The 22,263-nt window shown below is 43.6% G+C and overlaps 3 protein-coding genes across 8 annotated transcripts; 2 read left to right on the top strand and 1 right to left on the bottom strand.

Moving 5' to 3' along the window:
* Positions 1-256: 256 nt before the first annotated feature.
* Positions 257-10,619, bottom strand: LOC147190952 (uncharacterized). 3 transcript variants are annotated; one of them, XM_086136515.1, is made up of 10 exons: positions 10,257-10,619; positions 8,542-9,795; positions 8,254-8,274; positions 7,744-8,010; positions 7,561-7,648; positions 7,161-7,390; positions 6,807-7,094; positions 6,150-6,331; positions 3,598-3,690; positions 257-2,931 (listed from the first exon to the last, which is right to left on the bottom strand). In XM_086136515.1, the coding sequence occupies exons 2-10, from the start codon at positions 8,660-8,662 to the stop codon at positions 2,611-2,613; spliced, it is 1,611 nt and encodes a 536-aa protein (XP_085992641.1). In that variant the 5' UTR covers positions 8,663-9,795; positions 10,257-10,619; the 3' UTR covers positions 257-2,610. The 3 variants fall into 3 exon arrangements, with proteins under 3 accessions (XP_085992641.1, XP_085992642.1, XP_085992643.1); XM_086136516.1 differs by having other exon boundaries at positions 8,542-8,601; positions 10,257-10,618; XM_086136517.1 differs by having other exon boundaries at positions 7,561-7,833; positions 7,901-8,010; positions 10,257-10,612.
* On the top strand, positions 10,370-16,993 carry flot1a (flotillin 1a). 3 transcript variants are annotated; one of them, XM_086136519.1, is made up of 12 exons: positions 10,370-10,508; positions 11,811-11,874; positions 12,002-12,077; positions 12,347-12,437; positions 12,531-12,674; positions 12,743-12,862; positions 13,049-13,144; positions 13,485-13,819; positions 14,149-14,194; positions 14,298-14,435; positions 14,544-14,705; positions 15,673-16,993. In XM_086136519.1, exons 1-12 carry the CDS (start codon positions 10,449-10,451, stop codon positions 15,691-15,693), a joined length of 1,353 nt encoding a protein of 450 aa, XP_085992645.1. In that variant the 5' UTR covers positions 10,370-10,448; the 3' UTR covers positions 15,694-16,993. The 3 variants fall into 3 exon arrangements, with proteins under 3 accessions (XP_085992645.1, XP_085992646.1, XP_085992647.1); XM_086136520.1 differs by lacking the exon at positions 10,370-10,508 and adding an exon at positions 11,050-11,276; XM_086136521.1 differs by lacking the exon at positions 10,370-10,508 and adding an exon at positions 11,050-11,307.
* Positions 16,994-17,396: 403 nt separating this feature from the next.
* LOC147190950 (homocysteine-responsive endoplasmic reticulum-resident ubiquitin-like domain member 2 protein) lies at positions 17,397-21,524 on the top strand. 2 transcript variants are annotated; one of them, XM_086137421.1, is made up of 9 exons: positions 17,397-17,472; positions 17,856-18,049; positions 18,560-18,637; positions 18,789-18,890; positions 19,059-19,162; positions 19,446-19,559; positions 19,651-19,941; positions 20,270-20,378; positions 20,983-21,524. In XM_086137421.1, the coding sequence occupies exons 2-9, from the start codon at positions 17,900-17,902 to the stop codon at positions 21,148-21,150; spliced, it is 1,116 nt and encodes a 371-aa protein (XP_085993547.1). In that variant the 5' UTR covers positions 17,397-17,472; positions 17,856-17,899; the 3' UTR covers positions 21,151-21,524. The 2 variants fall into 2 exon arrangements, with proteins under 2 accessions (XP_085993547.1, XP_085993546.1); XM_086137420.1 differs by having other exon boundaries at positions 17,407-17,472; positions 17,852-18,049.
* The last annotated feature ends 739 nt before the right edge of the window (positions 21,525-22,263 follow it).

The following is a 22,263-nucleotide window of genomic DNA, read 5'->3' as shown; positions in this document are numbered from 1 at the left end:
TTTAAGGACCCAAACTGTATTTAATATCTATAGCTCTGAGGCTGTTTGTCAATATACAGAACGCAGAGTACCATTTCGTGAACTCGCCAAGTACATTCTCGACTTTTCGTACAATTTGGCAGTACATCATAAAAAGAACTAAAAAGAGACATCCTAAAGCGATTGTGTATGTGTGGGAGGTAGAAATAATTTCCATTTTAATAGAATAATCCGACACAAGGTGATTCAACTTCAAAAAGATGCCAACTGGGAAACATCGTATTGAAATTTCATTTATTCTGAATTATTCATTCATGACAGAAAAACAGAAGCACTACAAAACTCTCGGCAGGATGCAAAAGGTCATACAGAGTGTAGAACTGTGAAATGGTTCTTCCAAGTGACAATGGAGCATTTGTTTGTGGCTGTACAACAAAGTGGTTGAGCTAAAAAGAAATATGAAGCAGTATGAAACATTCATCAATAAGACTTGGCATCGCATGCACACAAAGCAGTTGACAGTCTCAAAAAACCAAACAGGTGTGAATTGGTGACACCTCGTGAACATTGTGCACATCCATGTTTGCTTCGTAACTGTACAAATCACTACGTGGGAATACTTCGACACAATTAATATAGTGTGAAATCATCTCTTCTTGAGTGACGCAAAATCTAATTTCAGGCCTTCATCTTGAATCAAGAATAGATTTACATCAATGACAATATTTCATGAAGCCTGTACTCGTTTTACGACTTCAACAAGTGCATGCGCTGATGTTATGTTAAAAAAGAAACGTGTTTATGTGTGCGAGTAAAAAATATGTTTAAAAAATGATCGGAAAATTTCACAAGGCATCGCTTCCATGCACATACGGTAGTTAAGACCTGCCCTGACCAATATGGCAGCGGCTTTGACGGCTAATGTCGAGCCCAATTGTGTTTAATGTTTAAAAGTCAAAAGTTCTTTGATTTTAAACAACAAAATTAAATATTACCAATGTTACTCATTTTTGCTAATCCACAACCAAGACTTTCAGAGTAGCAAAACAGCCTTTGCTAAATAATTAGCATCAGAAAGGGAACGAACACTCAGATTTTACAAATAGGACGAGGGCAACTTTTGAGGTTTCGAAATAGTAACTATGTATTTACATATGCTTATAAGTGCATAAGTCAAAGATTGTGTCGAAATAACAATTCCACTAAATGCCCAAATTGAGGAAAAGCATGCATTTCATTTCAAATCAATCAGTGCTATTATCAGATATATTGCTTATATTAGTCAAGGTCAAGCATTTCCGCTTATCTATATATCATTGTGGGTATATGTATATAGAAGAAACATGCCATAGAAAAATCAATCCTTTAACATTAGTAAACAGTACGTTCACAGACGTATTTACATTAGCTGCTACTAGTTTGCGGGGGGATTATTACCGGTATTTTCTTCAAAATTTTGTGCTTATCCTTGTCGGGGCCTGACATCTAATTTGATCGAAACACCCACTCGCTAACACACATACACACACACACACACACACACACACACACACACTTGTTCCAATATTTAAAATGTGATTCCCTGATACCGCTCCAATTGATTTTAGCGACGAGATAATTGGATCATTTCGTCTACGGCTAGGAAGTCATGATCACTCAATCGGTCATACATCCAATATGTTTTCAATGTGGGCTCACCCTAAAACTGTCTCAACTCACGTTATGTAACTCGAGTGAGTCCCTGACGTCCGGTGATTCCAGAAGCTTCTGTGCAAGCCTGAGTTCAATTAGCCACAATTTTGGTCAACATGATTGGCTGCTCAATCTGTTTGGAGTTGTTTCCACCAAATCCCCAGAGGCGAAGACCTCAACGGAAGCGGTTTAGTTTGCGGCTCACATGCAGTGATTGGACAACTACTCTATAGTCAACGACGAGTGCTTGTGTTGAAGGCATGCACACAGTTGTTTTGTTCTTCTTCTGATGTTGCGCTCAGGTCGGTATTGTACTCGAGGTCATGTCGTCAAGTGGGGTGCCTGGACCCCCAGTGGTCGGCAAAATCATTTTTCACCCCTTTGGAAAAATTTCAGTGACCATGGCTCGGCAGAGGAAGGATTTGCAAAATGTGCTCATGAAGATGGTCTCCTGTAGAAGGCAAAACTTCCAGTAGGATATCAAATTTACATGTGCCACTCATAAACAAATTCCGTTTTGTTATAACACCGTTTTGAAATCACTCTTTAAGATGATAATCTTTGCAACCAAGTGCGAGAGTTAGCGCATCCACGATTGGTGAAATAAATGACGTCGTGACAGAGGCGGCTAACTAGCATGGTTCACAGTCGCTGGAGAGTTCGGAAAAGTCGCTGCAAATCGCTAAGTTGACTGTGCTTTTACAAACTAGCTCCTCTTTCTATGATGTTCGATATTTCGGTTGATATGTTCCAGAAAAAATATTTCTCGAGGTTTAAATTTAAGGTTGAATTGATTTTAGGATTATGAGAGGGTCTTTGGACCCCAAAAGTTTGAAAACCCTTTGTTGTAGTCGACACCGATGTCCGGATCGGTGATTGTGCTTCCCTCAAAATAGCTCGCCACTGGATGGATGCTAATGCTAACGACATTGCGACCTTTCAGGTGCTTTGCGACGCGTCCTCCTTTTGCTCAGCTTCTCCGCCCTCGTCCGCCGTTTCATCGCCAGTGGGCGGATCGGCGGGGGTTCGGACGTCTCCGTCGGGCACCGTCGCGGCCACCACGCCGTCCGGGAGATCTCTCTCAGACACCGGGCTCAGGAAATGAGCGTCGAGGAGAGGCTTGTGGGAGGCAAAGGTCACGGTGGCGTCTGTATCGCTGTCTGCGGGCAGGCCTGAGTCGACTCCGGAGTCGCTCATCTCCAGGAAGTTGGTGTCTGACGTGAGCGCCTTGTAGCCGCCCGCTTTGGAAACCTCCACACCCTGCGCAAAGGACAGGAATAGGATTGATTGAAAAGGTTTGTTTGTCCATGTGTAACCAGACATTAGCTTAGCTGCTACATTAGCTTAGCTGCTAACATCATACAAACACAGTGTATTTTTTTTCAAGATGAAGTCGAGTGGAGGAGGCACAAGAGGGAAGGGTTTACAGAACAGGAAGTTGTCCAAATTCAGGTCAGCTGGGGGGTGGGGGGGCATCATTCATTTATGAACACAACCCACCAACATTATTTATTGATTCATTCCTCTCCTCGCACACAAGCACCAACACAAGATATGGTGTTGAAATTGTCTCTTCATTGCAGGGCTGATCAATGTTGCCCTAAATTAACATTTATTTTTGAAACTATAATACTCTCGGCTCGTGGCTCAGTCGAGAAGCAGTGGAAGTGATCGAGTGAATGAATTCATTTTTGAGGCAAAAGTGGCTACTGTATTTTTGTTGGCAAAAACGTTTCCACCAAGTACTGTATGGTTTGAACACTTCTCTGGCTTGTGAACAAAAAATGCTACACGGTAATTACAATTTTAAAACCTCAAATTTTTTTTAATTTTTTTTTTTGAGAGGGAGTGCTTGGATCTACTTTCGGGATGCTGTAGCGCACCCCCCAAAAACAGGCTTGACACCCCTATGACGGTCGCACTGACCTTGATGGTGACGGCGCAGTCCTCCGCTGGTTTGTTGCACGTCGACTGCGTGAGTGACTCTTCTGTGAACCTGCTGTAGGCCTCATGGACTACCTGTACACACACACACATACACACACACACATTTCAAAACACACAATAAAGACCTCCAAAGAAGACACTTTTGGGTTGGCGGGACATCTCAAGGTTGAGCGAAGCAGGAGGGGACAAAGAGTAGAAGCGGATGGCGAAGGATGGAGACGCAGTCTTTTGGGTCACGACCCGAAAGACGACCGACGTCCTGTCCAATAACGCCATCATGAGCTTAACCTTCGCCTCACACACACACACACACACACACACACACACACACACACACACACACACACACACACACACACACACACACACGCGCAGAGTGTGAGTGACTGGGCTCCACAAACACAGAAGGACACACTCACATACAGTGAAGCCTCGTTTGAACGTTTGGGATACGATCCGCACAGAGATGAGAGCGCACAACAGCTTTTTGATTCATATCTATGTGAACACAACACCCAACACAACAGAGGACCAACAAAATCACAGTTTCACTTGCTAGCTAAACACACACGGCCATGGACCCAAAAAGGACAAAAACGCAATCCACAGGAAGTGACATGACAGGACAAACACACACACACACACGCACACCCTGACCAAGCTTCAACTGCGACAGCGAACGAAGGGAAAAGAGAAGACGAGGGAAACAAAGGGGCTGAAAAAAGCAAGGAAGGAATTGAGGAGGGAAGGGAGTGAAGCAAGGAAGGAAGAGAGGGATGGAAGGAAGGATGGGGAAAAATGAAGGGTGGCAAAAAGGAAGGAAGGAAGGAGGGATGGGTGAATATTGTGGAACTTTTCAATACTAGCAAGTGGCTAAACAGGACAGAACCATTTCAACATGGTTGAGTGTCTAAATTTCATTTGGCAAGATTTTGAAAAGGAGATGTGATTGCTTTGTAATTGATTTACGATGAAGATTATTTCATGTGGAAGTGAGAATGTTTGAATGTGTGCAGCATTTGGGGTGAGGAGGAAAAATTGCAGTCAGCAAGTACATTGAAATGGTTACAGTAGTTTGGTTTGTTTTGTTTTTTCCGACCCGGTTCTCCCACAAGACGCACGACTGCGCAACCGAGCAGCTTGTCGGGATCCCAGCGACATTTAGTGTCGGATCCGCTCATGTTCACTTGATGGACTTTTTGCCAAATGAGTCCGTGGATCAACTCGGTTCCTGCCCGGCTGGTCAACATCCATTACAGCGTTACAATTTCATGCGTTCACACTGCGTTTGGATTTGAGACAAGTCAACCGGGCGGGCGGTTGATCCGGGGGCGGAGCTTCATTTGCCAGAAAAGTTAATCTACGGGACATTTAGCTGGAAGATGAAGAGCAGAAACAAGGAAGCCACAACACGGTTGTCTCACCGGGAAGACGCTCCCACTTGACGCTCCTTAAAGTCAGAGGCACAGGCGACAACGTTATTAAGCACCACAACCAAATCGGTCAACCGGGGCAGGCAAAGTACGCAGCGGCGCTGCCATCCGTTCTTTAATGAAGCCTTTGTACTATCAGGACTCCTGCGACATTTGTTGCATTAACCCTTTCATGCACCCTATAACCTGATAAGATGATAAGCTTTCCACTGTAGTAACCGCCGTCCCTGAAAGGGTTCAGCAGCCATTTTTTTTCCCGATGCTGAAATGGCTTGATGAAAACGAATTTACGGTTTTATTTTCTTTCTCATTCGTGGAACTCCTTCAATAATTTGGTTTCTTGAAAATATGAACAGCAAACAATGTCAGAATTTTTTTTAATGCATGACATAAATGAAGTTATTGTCAATTAATAATCACGCATTAAAGAAAAAAAGAATGAATCGTATGCATCATTCGTATTATGATTATACTATTGTGAACTAAACATTGTTATATTTACATTTCACATGTTCTAATTGCATAAAGTAATTGGTCAGTTCATTACATTCAGGCAGACTACACCCTGAACTGGTCGCCAGCCAGTCGCAGCGGGCACATATAGAGACAAATGACCATTCACACCCACGCCGTCACTGAGAGCGAATCGATCCCACGCCGCCCGCACAAAACTCCGGTGAGTGTGCCACGACACCATCAGTGACTTATATACAGGATATTATATGTAAAAATAAATACGTAGAAATAACATTGAACACGTTTTTTGGTTTCCCTCAATGACAAGTCTTCACTGTTTTGAAAATAAGATGATACTTTTGTAATTTTATTGATAAGTCAGTTGATTTTTTTTGGTATTATTATCAGTAATGACAATAATAGTCACATAATAGTCGTATTTTATATTTGATTCTATTTACGTGCCACACTTTGTTGCGGCTGCATTTTCTTTTGTTTCAAGAGCTCTAAAAATAAGCTCAAGTACAACTGACCTGTGCGTTTCAAAACTCAAATATGGTCTGTTTTTGGGTTTTTTTTCTTTCCAAATTCGTGTCTAGCACCGGCGGCCACCAGGCACGAGACGGTACGGCGAGGCGTTACCTGTCGAAAGGCCTCGCCCTCCTCGCCCTTGCCGGCTTGCTGGGCGAGCAGCGTCAGCTTCTTGTTCTTCTTGTTCCTCTTGTGCACCTTGTAGAGGCACGACAGCAGGCACACCAGCAGCATGAAGGCCAGCAGGCTCAGCAGCGACAGCACGGCCAACGTCAGCGGCGGCAGCTTGGAGGCTGCCCGGCGACATCGCAAAAGGCGGAGCTTAATCACAGTTGTCAGTTCATATGCAAAAATGTTCTGGAACATTTTTTATTTGAAATAAAACAATTCTAAAGTAATGTGCTATATCAAAAACATACATCAATAACATAATAAATAGGTTTTAAATAATTCAAAACGATGTCATTAATTATGCAGCTCCACCAGGGGGCGGTATAATGCAGGCAAAGGTACTATATACACAAAGAAGACGGTCGCAACAACTGAGTAAGCCGCAGTAATATTTTCCACAGAGGATAAAAAAAATATGTCTGTGAGGAAATATGTCTTTGGGGAGAAGTACACGATACTTCCTCTGCCCCTTTTGAAAAAAAAAAAATCAAACAAACCCACTCTTAAAACTAATTCAATCTAACGGAATTAAAAATAAAAAATATGAAATAAAAAATACATAGCAAAACCCCAAACTATCGTAACCCTATTTCTTACCAACCACGTCCACGTAAACGTGAGCCACGGGGAACCCTGCCAGGTCCGTGATTTTGAAGACACCCTCGTCAGACCCTCGCACCTTCCTCAGCAGCAGTTCCGAGCCGTCCACGCTGACGCGGCCTGCCAGCTGGGATTCCGGCGGTGTCACCAGAACGCCTCGCTCCAGGATCGGACGGTCCTGGTGGCCGGATTTGGGCCTGTAGACCACATTTACTTCGCCGTGGTCCAGGTAGAGTTTTACAGTCATGTCGGCTCCGTTGGAAGGGTGCAGGAAGTCCTGGTGCTCTGCGGCCACAAGGGAAACGTTAAAGGCAACTTGTAGTGTATAACAGGCATGGGTTTCCGCCTCACCTCGCACATGAAGGCAGTTCCTCCTTCGCACTTTCCCCTCGTGGTCGCGCACGGTGAAACTGCCCTCGTCAGCCATCTTGACCGAGTGCAGCGCCACACTCTTGTCGGTCACACTCAGGCGTCCGGCGTAGGCGTCGGCCAGCACCAGCGTGTGGCGGAAGAGTAGTGCGGCCGGTGGCTCGGTTGCGTGCAGGAAGTCCGAATGATTAAAGTAGCGGACAGGACCGGGCCTGAGCGGCGGTGGGGATCAGAGAGTGGATCAGGAGGGGAGACTTCCAGTGTCGCAGATTTTAAAGGTTGGGGTTAGGATTTGGGTTAGGGTTTAGAATTTATGGTTTAGGGTTAGGCAAGGGTTTTTTGGAGGGGGGAGGGGTTGTGAGCAACATCAAGGTAGGCGTACCTGAACTCCAAGCTGATTGGACCTTGCACCTGGTTCAAGTGGATGTAGTAAGTGTCTCCGTATTTGACCACTTCCTCCACGGCACAATCTAAAGACAAAAACCAACAAACAAACAAAAAAAACCCCAAATATACGAGGCTGATGTGAACTCTTTTCTCCATTTTTTTCCCCCTTGTTGTTTGCCTCGGACGTCGAGAGTGAGGCGCCGAAGCACGCCTTCATTCCTGCTGACCACGTAGACGCCCTCGTCTTCCTCCTGCACGTCGTCCAGCACTAGGTGGCCATAGGGATTGAGACGAGCTCGTCGGTGCAACACTTTTCCCGCACGAAGGAGCGGCACCTCGACGCTCTTGTTGGTCTTGGGACGGAAGACCACCTCGCCGATGTTACCAGCCGGGATGTCGATGTGGATGTCTTCGCCGAAGAAGGCCGTCCTGTGCTCTTCCTTGACTGGAAAATATAGTTTAGTTCGTAAGTCTGCCCCATTGTCATTTGGTGTTCCACAGAGTGCAGTTTTGGGGGCCCTGCTGTTTTCATAGTGTTTGCTGTTGCTTGTTTTTCAAATGCTATAAAAATAAAATTGAACTGAGCTGAGTATGTTGACCATCCCACATGCTCACATTTATCAACATTATCTCAGTGAACAATATCCCAGTTGTGCTGTTGCCAAACTTTGGTGGAGGTCAAGCTTACCTTTAAAGGATGCTGATGCAGCTGAAAAAGACAATAAAAGTTCGAGTTAAATTTAACAAATCGTGGCGTCCTTTATTTGTATTTGATCCTTAAATAAGTTGAAAGCATTCCTGGTGCTGGAGCCTTTGAAATGTCGCGACAGCTCACAATAGAGCACGAGGGAGGAGAGGGTGGGGGGGGGGGGGGTGATATGCTGAGTTTGCACAAAATATGGTGAGAGGGGAGCAGTTAAGTGGAACACGGTGGATTTGTAAAACGAGCGTCTTCCCAGCGAGCCGAGAACCTTACCCGTGCAGAGCAGGTTGCTAAGCAACACACACGCCATGCCTCTCATCTTCAACATGCAGGCTGGGGGGGAAATAGAAACAGAAAAGTTTATTCGATAATACACCACAGACACAATATACATATATAGAAAAATAACTATCTGTGTCAGAATAGGATTGATTAACGATTGGCTTATGGTGTCACATATCAGCCAAAATCAATATTGTGCAATTGAGAGGACATATTTTATACATAATTCATTAAGCCTGTGAGACAAATTCATAATCATGTGATATATGCCACGCATAATATTTTGGCCATTGCAACTCATTTATAATGAACTGATGTGACCGTATATTAGAATATATGTAAATTTAAAAAAAATATCAATGTTCTTGACACATATGGAAGTTTTAGACTGAGGTCAAGGATAGGCAAAGTAGAGCATGAGCATGAACTGATTTTCACTGAATTCAAGTGTAAGAGTCAAAATCAGCATCCCCCCCAAGAAGAGGTTGATGAAGTTGCTACTGAAGGCCCGGGTACCAAATGCATGTTGGCGAAACGCATCCCTCTTGACGGGTGGTCATTGCTCCCCAGCCAATTAGCCGCAATTAGCACCACTTTGTTGACGTCGGCAGCTTCCATCCCGCCGAGTCAGTCACTCAGCAAGGCGAGGAGGAAGAGGTGTAGGGCTTCCATCACTCTCCACTTACACTCAGTTGGATTCTCTGTTTGTGTGTGTGAATATTCGTTATTTGAAAAACGGATATATTTAAGAGGCATGGCCTAGTGAGTCTGGTTTGTCTGCATGTGAGTATTTGGCTGTGAGTTGTGGTCGAGGGCAGCTCCTTGAAGAGTTTTCATTTTGCATGTTGGTTTGGCGGGTTGTCCCAATGGCTGAAAGTGCATCGGTGACTGTGGCCCTCTCTCCCTCACATCTGAGGCTATTTTAGTACCTAAATTGCCTTATTGTTTTGTCCGCTTCAATTGAGTGTCGATGCTCTCTCTCACCTAAAATTTTGGCTCGCAGCTCAAAGCAAACAAGTCAAGGTACGATTATAATTCCATGACAGTTGTTCACGTTACATTTTCTCATAACCCCTGAAAATCAGACGCCATTTTAGCATGCTTCAATCCCATTTAAACAAACGGCTCGCTCGGTCCTCTCTTGTTCCACGAGGCCTCGCCTCCTCCTCATCCTTTTCCTCTTTATCTTCCTCCATGCAGCCAGTGTTGCAGCCAAGGGTGTGTCGGGACCAGCATGCCTGCTGCCTGTCCCGCCCCATTCAGGGGAGGGGGTCCCAGATGGAAGAAAGATGGAGGAAGATGGGAGTGCAGTTATGGTCAAATTTGTGCATTTTGAGTTTCTGGACGGAGGAGGGGAGTCGGGGGTGGAGGCATCCTGTGTTTGTAGGAAGCAAATAAATAATGATGTGTATGTCTTTATCTATAGGCTATATTAGGGCATGGTAAAGAACACTTTGTCTTTCAGTCTTCAAAAGCAGAAAGAATGTGGCACATGTACATACAAATATATCCTATAACCAATACTGTAAATAGAGGCAATTAATGCATGTGTGACTTTTTGTAAAAAGTCCATTGTGTGTGTAGATGCTTCGTGGTGGTATGAAGATGCTTGTAATGACATCAATCCGCCCCATACCAAGAGTCCGAAATACTAATCGTGCATTCGTTTCAGTGCAAGATGCTGCAGTGTAATAGTTGGTTGTTACCTTCCGTCGTGTTGGAGAAACGAGGACGCAGAGTGTTCCTTTTTTTTGTGTGCGGAAATCACGTTTTCCCTCTTTCAACAAGCTCGTCCAAGCTGGAAGCACCACAACACGGCGATCATCTGGAGAAAACGAGAGAATGAGAGAAATGGAGAGAGCAAGAGCGAGACTTTCCCCGTAACGACGACCACGACGATGCTGCCTTTGTGCGCCCTCAGGGACTCGGCGACGCTCGGGAATCTTCGGCTGCTTTCGGTAAATAGCGCCCGAAGCCGCCAGCTGGCGCTCTATTTGGATAAAGACGCTTTCCGTGTTCACGAAATAACTGTGGTGATGGTGGTCAGGGAACGCAAGGGCTTCTCTGCTGTACGATCAGAATTAATACAGTACTGCTGAAAAATGTGATTAAATGACGAAACCTTTAAATATGAGGGGCAACGGTTCTCAAAACAAGTGAAATTGCCGGGATGTGGAGATAATGTCACTTGACAAGATTTCCTGAAATCTATAATTACGTCTACATATGTATTTGAAAGCTTGAAATGCCCAGAAATGGTAGTTTAAAGGTGCGATGATTTAAAACGTAACATTTTGCAAATTAAAAACATGGGAATAGGCTACATATAAATGTAAAATAAGCATAATTTTCTGATTTTAAGAGTATATTACCTATAATACAGGTTAAACACATGAAAAACTGTCAAAAAAAAAAAAAGCACCAGCAAGTGCTTGAGCCACACGGTGTACGGTTGCTGTGATTCCTCATTTGGCCTTTGGAGGGCGACATAACACACTTTTCTCGTCGGACATCCTCGTTAGAAGAGTCAAGCTGCCGTCGACCGCGTCATTCGATCGACGGCCACCGGGAATTTACGTCATCCTTTCTCTAACGTCTGCTCCAACCGAGCGCATCTTTGTTACTGTTCATCATTATTATTTTGCGACTCGACCACCTGCAACGCGTCTACGCTGTCCTTGTCTCATCCACACAAACGCAAACCCCGTTTGGCACATCCTTCGAAGGCAGGTTTCAATCATCTCTTCTCTTTGTTTGGTAAACCTCTCACAATTCGTTATGTGCTTATTTCGACATAAAATGTAATCTGCGAACTCCCCCTTAGTGTTCCCAAGTATTTTTTTCCGGGGATCTTGCTAAAGGCTGGTCTATTTGTTGCTAAAAGTCGCTCGATGACGTTGATGATGTCATTGCGCCAACACGTCATCATTACATAGATCACGCAGTAAAACAAACACTGGAAATGCGTCTATTTAGACGAGTTTATCCTCATTGAGTCATATAAACACTATAAATTAGAGGTTGAATTTTTATCAATCATATCCACAATTGTGTCTATATTTTGGTTTTACGTGTAAATATTGAAACATACCAACTACATTTAGCAGCTCACAATTCACTTTTCTTAAGTACTCAAACAGGGTGTACGTTTTAAGTACACGATTGTTATCAACGCACCACCCTCCTATCCTTTCTCGTAATGAGTACACTAAGAAGAAAGCCATCCTGCGGGCCTCTTTGTACATGAGTTTGCTTTTCAGGCTACAGGAGCACCAACCGCCATGTTCTACACCTGTGGGCCCAACGAAGCAATGGTGGTGTCAGGTAACTCCCTCTCAGCATGCACGACGGCAGCGGCTCTCAAACTGGAACCCCTGCAAACTTTCAATGGCTGTGTTCTTTAGAATTTTTTTTGTATCTTCTTAGACAATGTCTTTTTTTTTTTCCCCAGGCTTCTGTCGCTCCCCGCCGCTGATGATCGCCGGTGGCCGGGTCTTCGTTATCCCCTGCATTCAGAAGTTGCAGAGGTAGCAAAAATTACACAGCTTTTTAAACATCTCCAAAAATAGCAACAGAAGAGCTTCATTAACGTTGAGGAAACAGAAAAACACACCCATTAGTGTTGCCCTGTGTGTCCTCCTATAATGCCCACGCCAAAAACTGCCACTCATCGCCCCCCAATCTTTGGAAGGTTAACACTAAAATATTGTGCAGTGTAACAGTGTATTGAGCGTTTCTCAAACTAATATCACAATATACATTTACATATTTTTATATCATGGACTAACAATCTCAGGATCTCGCTGAACACCCTGACCCTGAACGTCAAGAGCGACAAAGTGTACACCCGCCACGGCGTGCCCATTTCCGTCACGGGCATCGCACAGGTCAGGTGGAAGCTCGACTCAACCCTGAAGAGACTCGGCAGATTTTGCCTTCACAATACGTTTTTTTTTTAAAAAATCTCGATTTCTCCATAGATGAAGATTCAGGGTCAAAACAAGCAGATGCTGGCCGCCGCCTGCCAGATGTTCATGGGCAAGTCGGAGGCGGAGATAGCGCACATCGCCTTGGAGACGCTGGAGGGACACCAGAGGGCCATCATCGCGCACCTGACTGTCGAGGTGACTTGAAACGAGGGCCAGACTCATGATTGCGATTTATTATGCTCTCATTTTTTTTTTCCCCACAGGAGATCTACAAGGACCGCAAGAAGTTCTCCGAGCAGGTTTTCAAAGTGGCGTCGTCTGACCTGCTCAACATGGGCATCAGCGTGGTCAGCTACACGCTCAAAGACGTGCATGACGACCAGGTCGATGGCTGCGTCAATGCAGTGACACTTTGACCCCGCCCCCGCCAACCCCATAAATGACGCCCCACATATTAAACATAAAATAAACCACTATTTGCCAATCCCCTGACGTTTTTAAAGTTTTTTTCCCCCAAATTACAATCCATTGTGTGTTTTTGTGAAATTTATTTTGTTGTGATTGTTCAGGATTACCTGCACTCCCTGGGGAAGGGTCGCACGGCGCAAGTGCAAAAAGACGCTCGCATCGGTGAGGCGCTCAACAAGAGGGACGCTGTCATGAGGGTGAGCAGGTTCACTTGGTCGCACAAATTGCACTGCAAATGAGAATGCAGAGCTTGAGTTGATTCAACTCAATTACCCCCAAATAAAGTTCAGCTGTTCTAGTTGGATTTTCCTCAGCCGTTTGTTTACTTTTCGCTTCAGATATTGAATTCGTTATTTACTTACAAACTGGTAACGTGGCTGCCTTCAGAATAAACCAGTCACATTCAGACTCCTGTGTTAAACGTGAGTTAGCACACACCGGTCAACAATTCAAGTGCCGCAAATAAAGTTCAGATGTTCTCGTAAACTTATGCTGACTTGTCTTTGCTTTCTTTAAAAAAACTAAAAAAACAAAAAGGAGGCACACGCCATGCAGGAGAAGGTCTCGGCGCAGTACAAGAACGAGATCGACATGGCCAAGGCGCAGCGCGACTACGAGCTGAAGAAGGCGGCGTATGACGTGCAGGTGAACACCAAGAAGGCCGAGTCGGAGATGGCCTACCAGCTGCAGGTGGCCAAGACCAAGCAGCGCATCGAGGAGGAGCGCATGCAGGTGCAGGTGGTGGAGCGCAGCCAGCAGATCACGCTGCAAGAGCAGGAGATTGCGCGCAAGGAGAAGGAGCTGGAGGCCAAGGTCAAGAAACCCGCCGAGGCCGAGAAGTACCGCATGGAGAAGCTGGCCGAGGCCCAGCGGTCAGTCGCGCCCGTTTTGCGCACAATTTCACAGCGAAAAAAAAAAAAAGCGTTGTTTTGAAAATGCTTTGTCTTAGTTTGTATTCATTTTAAATGAGTTTAACTCAAATATATGGCATATTTGTATGGACGGAAGCTTATGCATTGAATTAATTGAGAAAAGATGCAAGCATAGGAAATTTTCACCAAAATTACTTTTAGTTTGCATTCTAAATGGCAGCTGACGCTTCAGTTAATTTGCGTTTTTTGTCATCCTTTACGGTCATACATTTCCGTGTTAAATTGTTGATTTTACTGACTTTTTGTTGCCTCTTTTTGTGTCCTTGCAGTCTCAAGCTGATCATGGAGGCGGAAGCGGAGGCTGAGTCCATCAGGGTGACGAAAAGAAATATGCAAATGTTTTTAATGTGATCTTTTTCTTCAGTGATACAATTTCTCACAGCGCGCACACACCTACTTTTTTTTTTTCCGGGGGCAGATGAAGGGCGAGGCAGAGGCATACGCCGTGGAGGCCAAGGGTCGCGCCGAGGCGGAGCAGATGGCCAAGAAGGCCGCTGCCTTCCAGCTGTACGGCAGCGGCGCCATGGTGGACATGTTGCTGGAGAAACTGCCCCTGGTGAGACACGCACAAGTCCGGGGTGGACTTTAGCTCGAGAGGGCAAAACCCCTACAGAAAATGGTAGACTGAGGTACCGGTACTCGGTTTTGCACCTGCTTCCATTAGATGGTGGAAGAGATCAGCAAGCCTCTGTGTGAAACCAACAAAGTGACCATGGTGTCCAGCGGAGGTGAGGTTGGAGCCGCCAAACTGTCCGGCGAGGTTCTGGACATTATGACCCGCCTCCCCGACACGCTGGAGAAGCTCACCGGCGTCAACATCGCCCAGGTCAAACACACACACACACACACACACACACACACACACACACACACACACACACACACACACACACACACGCACACACACGCGCACACACACACACACACACACACACGCACACACACACACGCACACACACACACGCTCGCACACACACACACACACACACACACACACACACACACACACGCACACACACACACTCACACACACAGAAAACCTCCATTGCTTTTATGATTTGGAAAACAGGATGCTGTTCCAAATTGAGAGAAAAATGCACAAATAGATAATTACTCAGTTTCTAGTTTGGTTCGTATCATCAGAAATATTAATCTTGGGGAAAGTTTCAAACAGATTCAGTATTTGCACATATTTTATTTTGATTACCGGTACACAAAAAAGATAATCAGGCCGCTTTCTTGGAGGGACTACGGCTATCGGAAAATATTTACTTTTGGAGAATTTTAAGTGAAAGTCCCAAAATGATTTATCGAGGATCGAAATAGTTTTCAATGAATTTATTCAACAGTTTGCTGATCAAGTAATCAACACTTGATCAATTGTTGGACCTCTAAATCAGATCACAATTATTTTGTATTCTTTAACCAAATGTGCCGGTTATTTATTTAAATGTTACGGCCCCATATTATTTATAGTCAACGTCATAATTCATTAACCAATTATTTATTTTTGGAATGTATTTTGCTATCTTTTTTCAATTTACAACAAATCAATTTGACCAATTTTGTAACATGATACATGAATATGTCTTGGTTAAGTTTATACTGTATTCAATTGTGCAATTCATTTGAAACTTGAATCCACACATGCAATCCCAATTCCCATCACTGTGCCTTTTCTGTACTTTCTTCTGGCTTCTGATTGGCTGAATAGGATTTTGAAAACTCACGCTATTTTCCAAAATAGCCCGTTAACCCCGCCTCCCTCTTTCTGTCATCACTACCCATTTCAGGTCAGCTCCCGCAGTGGCTGAGGAAGAGCAGCTGGTCTCTTGATCAGCAGCATTGACCACCACCACCACCATCATCATTTTTTTTGTTGCTACGTTTGTGGCTCACTAACAGTATTAACAAATTTTGCATTATGTTGGCTGTGATGGGCGCTGCATTTTGTTGCAAATATTGAAATCATCAATACTATATACTGTATATTAAAAAATATATATATATCTATATATACACCGCATGATACGGTGTCGTGTACGTCATCTAGAGCTGTTCACAATATTTATCTAAGAACATGACAAAGAGCATTGAAATGATAACTTGAAGGACACTGTAGGTTTGAAATCAGTAAAGCAGGGGTGTCAAACTCATTTTTGTCGCGGGCCACATTGTAGTTACGGTTTGCCTTGGAAGGCTGTGATGAATTTTGGGAAACCATATAAATGTTTAATCACCTCCACATATTACATACACAGCACACAACAAATTGATGAATAATTAGTTTTAAAATCAGAACTCAAGAATAATGGCTGTTATTGTGGATTAAATGTGACGATTTGAAATTTTGGTTCAGGCTTTAGCAAGCATCATGGAACTTGGCATGCTTGATTTGCTTTTGCGGGCCACATAAAATGACGTGGCGGGCCAGATCTGGCCCCCGGGCCTTGACTTTGACACCTGTGGAGTAAAGCATTAGACTGACACTTTGCTGAAAGCAGCAAGTGATCTGAATGTGATGAGACATGACAGGGGGGGGGGGGGATGGAATAGAAATGAAAACTGATGAAGATATCAAAATTCAGGTCATAGAAGTTGTTACTACGAAGCTCTCAAATGGCAAGTGCTTCTCCCCTTACTGACTTTATGTCCACTCATCCAGCGATGGATGGTTGCAATTTCGAAAGACACAAACTGTATTTATGTTTGTTTATGTATTCATTCATTTATTGGTGTGATTTCTTTTTTCTTCACCAAATGTCAATAGTTAATTCCTCGTGTCTTGGGTGGAAGAAGTCACTCTAGTTAGCTTGTGTAGCATTGCTCAGGGGTGCACTGAAATGAGTCAATGCACACTTACTTTTGTGGAATGTTTATGGATGCATCACTCTTGCATTTGATCATATTTGTGTGCTTGGCCTCACTCGGTTAGTGTCAACTATTCAAAATGGCTTGTCGTACAAGTTTACGTATAATACACAATTAGTTCAATATTTACTATCTCCAGAAAAGATCTTGCTGTGTGAAAATGGGTCGTATATGTATGTACCCAACTAAGTCTTACTAATATGCTTATTTTTAAAAAATAAATAAATGTGCTTTTCAAAGGTGGTTAATTGCCTACTTGTTTATGCATCAGCACACAAGTGAGACTCATATACAGATTCATGAAACAAAAAAATACTTTTTTCGAAGGCCAATTTATTAAAATCATTTTTGATTGTTTATTTAGTAGTTTAGTTTTAAGTTTCCAATAACAGTGAGCTATTATCATTAAAATGGTGAAAAACATAATTTGTATTTTATACATACTTTTTTTTACTTCTATATCTTATTAGTTAAAAAATACCTCAATCAACTTAGATGCCTCACTTTATGTATTCCCCAGGCCCATTCCCATTTAATAAAGGAGTAGAAAGTTGGTTTCGAATATAGAAAGTCAAAATAAAGAGAAAAATAAGTGGAATTTCGTGTTCTGAACACTAGGGGGCGCCAGTTAACCTTTGAGTTCGTTGCAAAACGTTATTGTAGCAGACGAGGAAGAAGACACAAGACAGCTGGGCTCGGCGGGGTAGGAGTAAACAGTCAAGGTAAACCCAGTGTATCCTTTTTTGATATCAACCCACACTTTAAATGATCATTCTATGTTCCTTTTGAGATGCGTCAAGGAATGTTTTGATGTGCTTAACACAATCGAACCCACCAAGCCGCTGAAAATCCACCTGGGGCTAATGTCAGCTGAGCTAGTTGCGTCAACAGCCTACATTGAAGTCCCGAACCGAGCCGATTGTTTAATTATTACGATGCATTAACCCGTTTCGGCCTGTACTGAAGTACATTTTAGTACACAGTCAATGACAATTTTATAATGTTATGAAATGTCGGACTGTTACAGCATGCTGTCATTCGTGGTGCGTAAATGAGCTCCTCATTATAATGTCTTTTTTTTCTCTTTTCTTCCCCGCATAGCCAGAGATGAACGCCACGTAACGTTTGGTGTTTCCTGAATGCTTAAGAATGATGGCTCAAGGTGTAATGGACGGTCCGGTTACACTTGTCATCAGAGCGCCGAACCAGAAATATGACGACCAGACTATTAATTGCTGCCAGAACTGGACTGTGGAGAAACTCAAAGCCCATTTGTCAGATGTGTATCCGAGCAAACCGGTGAGTATTCCACAACACATCAATCCTCGTCACAAGCTGTTACACACCTGAAGTAGGGACGTGGAAGATCATTGCCACTGAAAATAGTTTTTGGGGAAAAACCCCCCAAAAAACAATACAAGTGAGCATTGATGGACATGTGGAAGCCAGGTCATGAGTTCAGGCAGCGCGTCTGTTCTATTTTGGTACAGTTTGAAACCTCGAGACGAGTAAAGTGATTACATTGTTAGTGGTATGGTTGAACTTTGAGAACATTCCCTTTCCATTAAGTTTTACATAGCAACATTATCTACCCCGGTGGAAGTGGTGGGCATCAAAGAATTTTGCAAAGGGGCCACATGAGAAACTGAGACGCTTGTCCAGGGCCAAGTTAACATGCTCACCTCAACTTTGTGCTTACTAGTATTTCGAAACATTGTGTTGTTTCAGTCAATTGCTATGTGTTAGGATTTTTCTTGTTAAGTTTACAAACAGTTCACTTCTCTGACCTCACCTTTTTTTTTTTAAAAGAGCTCCAAAGACCAGAGACTGGTGTATTCCGGCAAGCTGCTTTTGGATCACTTAACTTTAAAAGATGTACTCAGAAAGGTAAGTATTCACTTTCCTGCTCTTCTTATATCCTGCCGCAATCTTTTACGGCGGCACCTTTTGTGTTGTCTTTGAATTGCTCTCTTTCAGAAGTAGAATGACACATTTGTGTTTTTTCGACGCACTAACTATTTGTAACGGCATTTTACAGCAAGATGAGTACCATATGCTCCATCTGGTCTGCCCCTCGCCAACTCCTCCCAGCTCCCCAAGCGTCACCCGCAAGCCTCGGGAGAGCACGGCCGAACCCGCGGTAAGCTCACCGATTTGAGATTGCTCCTCTCTCCTCTTTCCCACAATTTCATCAGTAGCGACACTTTGTTTCATCATCCGCCTTCATGCTGCAAGTGGTCCCAGAAGACGATGGAGGATGTCGACTCAAAAGCCCCGTTGAACCATAATTGGATGCTCTTGTTGACAGGTCACTCAACCTGCTTCCTTCCCTAGTCAACACAGCCAATCGGAGAGCAATGACGGCCGTGTAGGCTTCTCTTACGACCAGTTGCATCAACAATTCACAAACAGGTAATTTGTGATCTAAAATGTGTATATATGGATTTAAAAACAACAATTATTTGCAATGTCGAATCATATTTAAAACATAACTACTCGTTCTTACATGTGTAGTGGGGGGGGGGGGGGGGGGGGGGGTCAGTACAGTTTATAAGCCCATCATTATCAAAAGATAAACTACTATGCCATACAGATTCAGTCCGGGTTAGTTACTGGTGTAAAAAAGATCATCGTCAGCAATGAGAACTTCGAACAGCGTTCACAAAGTTGGTAATATGACGGTGTCTTTTTCTAGTTGGAGTCATTTCTCTGCAATGTCGACCCCTCCCACAAACGCGACCCCCTATTACAACCCTCTGACGCTCATGTGGTGGCAGCAGCTGTATGCTCGGCAGTACTACATGCACTAGTAAGCCTTCTTCACTTGACGACTCGACCTTTCCCGGGCGGTAGTATCATCATTTGAAATCTAGACTTCTCTCTTCACTCCCCATCAACAGTCATTTACTCGCAGCCTCCTCCCAAAACCCAAGCCACGACCTGCCCAGGACTCACGGCCTCCCCCAGGCGGACCCCCTTAGCCAGCGTCCGCGAGCGGATCGCCGCGGCAACCCCGAAGTGGAGATGAACGCCCAAGGAGGAGAGATACTGAACGAAGAGGATCTCAACCGGGATTGGCTGGACTGGGTTTACACGTTTTCCCGGGCCGCCGTCTTACTCAGTATCGTGTACTTCTACTCGTCCTTCAGTCGCTTTCTCATGGTGATGACGGCCATGCTGGTGCTTTACCTGTGAGTGAAATTTATTTTTTTTCAAGGTTCCCTTCCCATGTGTGTGTGTGTTTTTTTTAGCACAAGTAATAAATTAACCTCTATTACAACATCAAATTTATTATACATAAATGTTTTAGTCTTATAAATCAGTAATGCAAACAAATCTGGTTTTAGCACTTCATTTGATGGTTCATGAAACAGTATGTCAACATGGACATCACTCAACTTATCTAGGGACTATTTTTTGGGGGGGCAGGGGAGGCAAAGCAGTTTGTGATGGCTAGCTATTACAAGATTTTTTTTTAAAAATTTTGTTTACATGTGTAATGTCAATTTTCTTTTCCAGTCACCAGGCCGGCTGGTTTCCCTTCAACCTAGAGAACGAACTCCAGCTTCCTGGAGAAAACCAGGAAGAGATGGAGGCAGAGCTACACAACAATGACCTTCATGGAATGGTATTTGCGTGTGGATGTGTGTCCGCTTCCATCGGTATTGTTTGAGAGCCATTTCTGAAAATATTCCAAATCAAAAATTCGGTCCAATTTGACAACATTCCGCCATCAATAATAAAAGAACCATCGATGCGTTTTTTTCGACCGCTTATGCTCGCTAGGCCCAGATTCAAATCCACAACCTCTTAACTGTGAGGCGGAAGCGCCTCAGAAATAAACACTGAAATTAATACTCATGAAAAGTGAATTTTAGTATTTCGGTAGGCAGAATTATGAGTGGTTGTGCATTTGACCCACTTTTTGCCTTGACCCTGCGGCCTCTCTTCTTGGCGTAGTGTCGGGACTTACAGATCTGCTTTAGTTCTCTTAAGCCTATTTTGGACCAAATCATTTCAAGACGCTGGTCCTAAGAGGATGTTATCTTTGTGATACGACTATATTCCGCCATCATGGCTTGAACGCGAAGGAGTGAAATCAATAAAAAGGCATGCTCATCACGGGGGGGAAAAAAATATGCATAATGGATAAACTCTTCGGTGGCAGAATGAAATAATTGAGACGGTATATTTTGCATCAATCCTACTCAGCTGCAATCGTCCTTTTGCAGGAACATGTGGCAGATGACAGCTCCGATGACGACGAAAGCGGAGAGGAAGGAGCAGAGGACCCGAACCGTGTCATCCCGCAAACGGGCATCCTGTCCTCCATGTGGTCATTCGTCATCACCTTTTTCATGTCTCTCATTCCAGAGGGACCGCAGAACGCTGCCAACTGAATCGAACGTCTCGATCGGAGTCTAGTTTTTTTTTTTCCCACCACCACCGACTTAAATAGAAAGCAGCGATCTGCTCTGCTTGCGTTTGTTCGGCGTAATTAAGTGACGAATGGACATTGAATGGCTCTTAAAGTTTGATGGTGGTGCCATGTTAGCTTAGTCTGACTAACACGTCGTCTCTAATAATATATTGAAAAGCATGAGACGCATTGCGTAACCCGAATATAAGTAGACAAGGTGCAATCCTCGCATTGTGAGATGACTTTAAAAAAATATTTCGACAGACTGATGGTGGAAGCGTTACGTTGTTCTGTCAGGCCGTGTGGAAGAACTGATTAAATATTAAAGGGCTGTTGTAGAATTGCCTGTCACTACAGTGCAGAGTTCATGGATTAGAATGACTGCTGCTGTTACGTATTTAAAATGGAATCCTAGGTAAGATAACATATTGAGTGGTTGATGGATGTGCTGTATTATTTGCTGTTGTTGTTGTTTTTAATTGGTCCAGATTTATCACCCTGAGCGAGACAAATAATGACTTAATCATGATGGGCTCTTTCCTGATGAAACTTTGGAAGTAAAAAAAAAAAAACTTATTTACACAAAAATCTGAGTGGTTGATGACATTTAAGGTTTGACTCATTGTTTGAGTTGACATTTGCACGTAATGCTCCCTAGATTACAGTGTAACTTTGATTGCCGGAAAACTAACGTGAACATGGAGTTGGACGATCCATTCTTGTGACCGCGTGGATTTATGTAAGGACAGCCAGACATGTATCCAACTGTTGAATATTTCGGAGCACTTTTTTGCTCAACTTTTTCTCAAATAAGATGGAAGGGTTTAAGATTGAATTTATAGAGACACTGCAATTTTTAAATCCCAAATGTTGCAATTAGCCACTGTAAAACCAAAACATTGATGTATTTTAAATCTCGTGTCAATTACAAAACAGATTAATTCACTCCTTACGTGTTAAAAAAATACATGGGAGAACGATCTTGAAAACAATCGCAGATTAAATCACCACAGAGGGGAAGAAAGAAAAATTGCAGTTAGATTGCTTTTCAAAATTGTTCAGCCCGAATCAGGGTAACCAGTACGAATTAAGT

Source organism: Hippocampus guttulatus, chromosome 18 (genome assembly GCF_054856545.1).
Source record: "Hippocampus guttulatus isolate MCC_2025c chromosome 18, RoL_Hgut_1.0, whole genome shotgun sequence".
Classification (NCBI taxonomy): Eukaryota; Metazoa; Chordata; class Actinopteri; order Syngnathiformes; family Syngnathidae; genus Hippocampus; species Hippocampus guttulatus.
Note: the sequence above shows the minus strand (reverse complement) of the source record. Positions and strands in the feature narration are given on the sequence as shown.

Excerpts from the sequence above, each read along its gene's own strand:
- LOC147190952 (XM_086136515.1), bottom strand. The coding sequence starts at position 8,662 with ATGTATATTGTGTCTGTGGTGTATTATCGAATAAACTTTTCTGTTTCT. Across the intron at positions 8,275-8,541 it reads TAGCAACCTGCTCTGCACGG|CTGCATCAGCATCCTTTAAA; the intron begins GTAAGGTTCTCG and ends TGTCTTTTTCAG. Across the intron at positions 7,391-7,560 it reads CCAATCAGCTTGGAGTTCAG|GCCCGGTCCTGTCCGCTACT; the intron begins GTACGCCTACCT and ends ACCGCCGCTCAG.
- flot1a (XM_086136519.1), top strand. The coding sequence starts at position 10,449 with ATGCTGCCTTTGTGCGCCCTCAGGGACTCGGCGACGCTCGGGAATCTT. Across the intron at positions 10,509-11,810 it reads GGAATCTTCGGCTGCTTTCG|GCTACAGGAGCACCAACCGC; the intron begins GTAAATAGCGCC and ends TTTGCTTTTCAG. Across the intron at positions 14,706-15,672 it reads CCGGCGTCAACATCGCCCAG|GTCAGCTCCCGCAGTGGCTG; the intron begins GTCAAACACACA and ends TACCCATTTCAG.
- LOC147190950 (XM_086137421.1), top strand. The coding sequence starts at position 17,900 with ATGATGGCTCAAGGTGTAATGGACGGTCCGGTTACACTTGTCATCAGA. Across the intron at positions 18,050-18,559 it reads ATGTGTATCCGAGCAAACCG|AGCTCCAAAGACCAGAGACT; the intron begins GTGAGTATTCCA and ends TTTTTTTAAAAG. Across the intron at positions 19,942-20,269 it reads GCCATGCTGGTGCTTTACCT|TCACCAGGCCGGCTGGTTTC; the intron begins GTGAGTGAAATT and ends TTTCTTTTCCAG.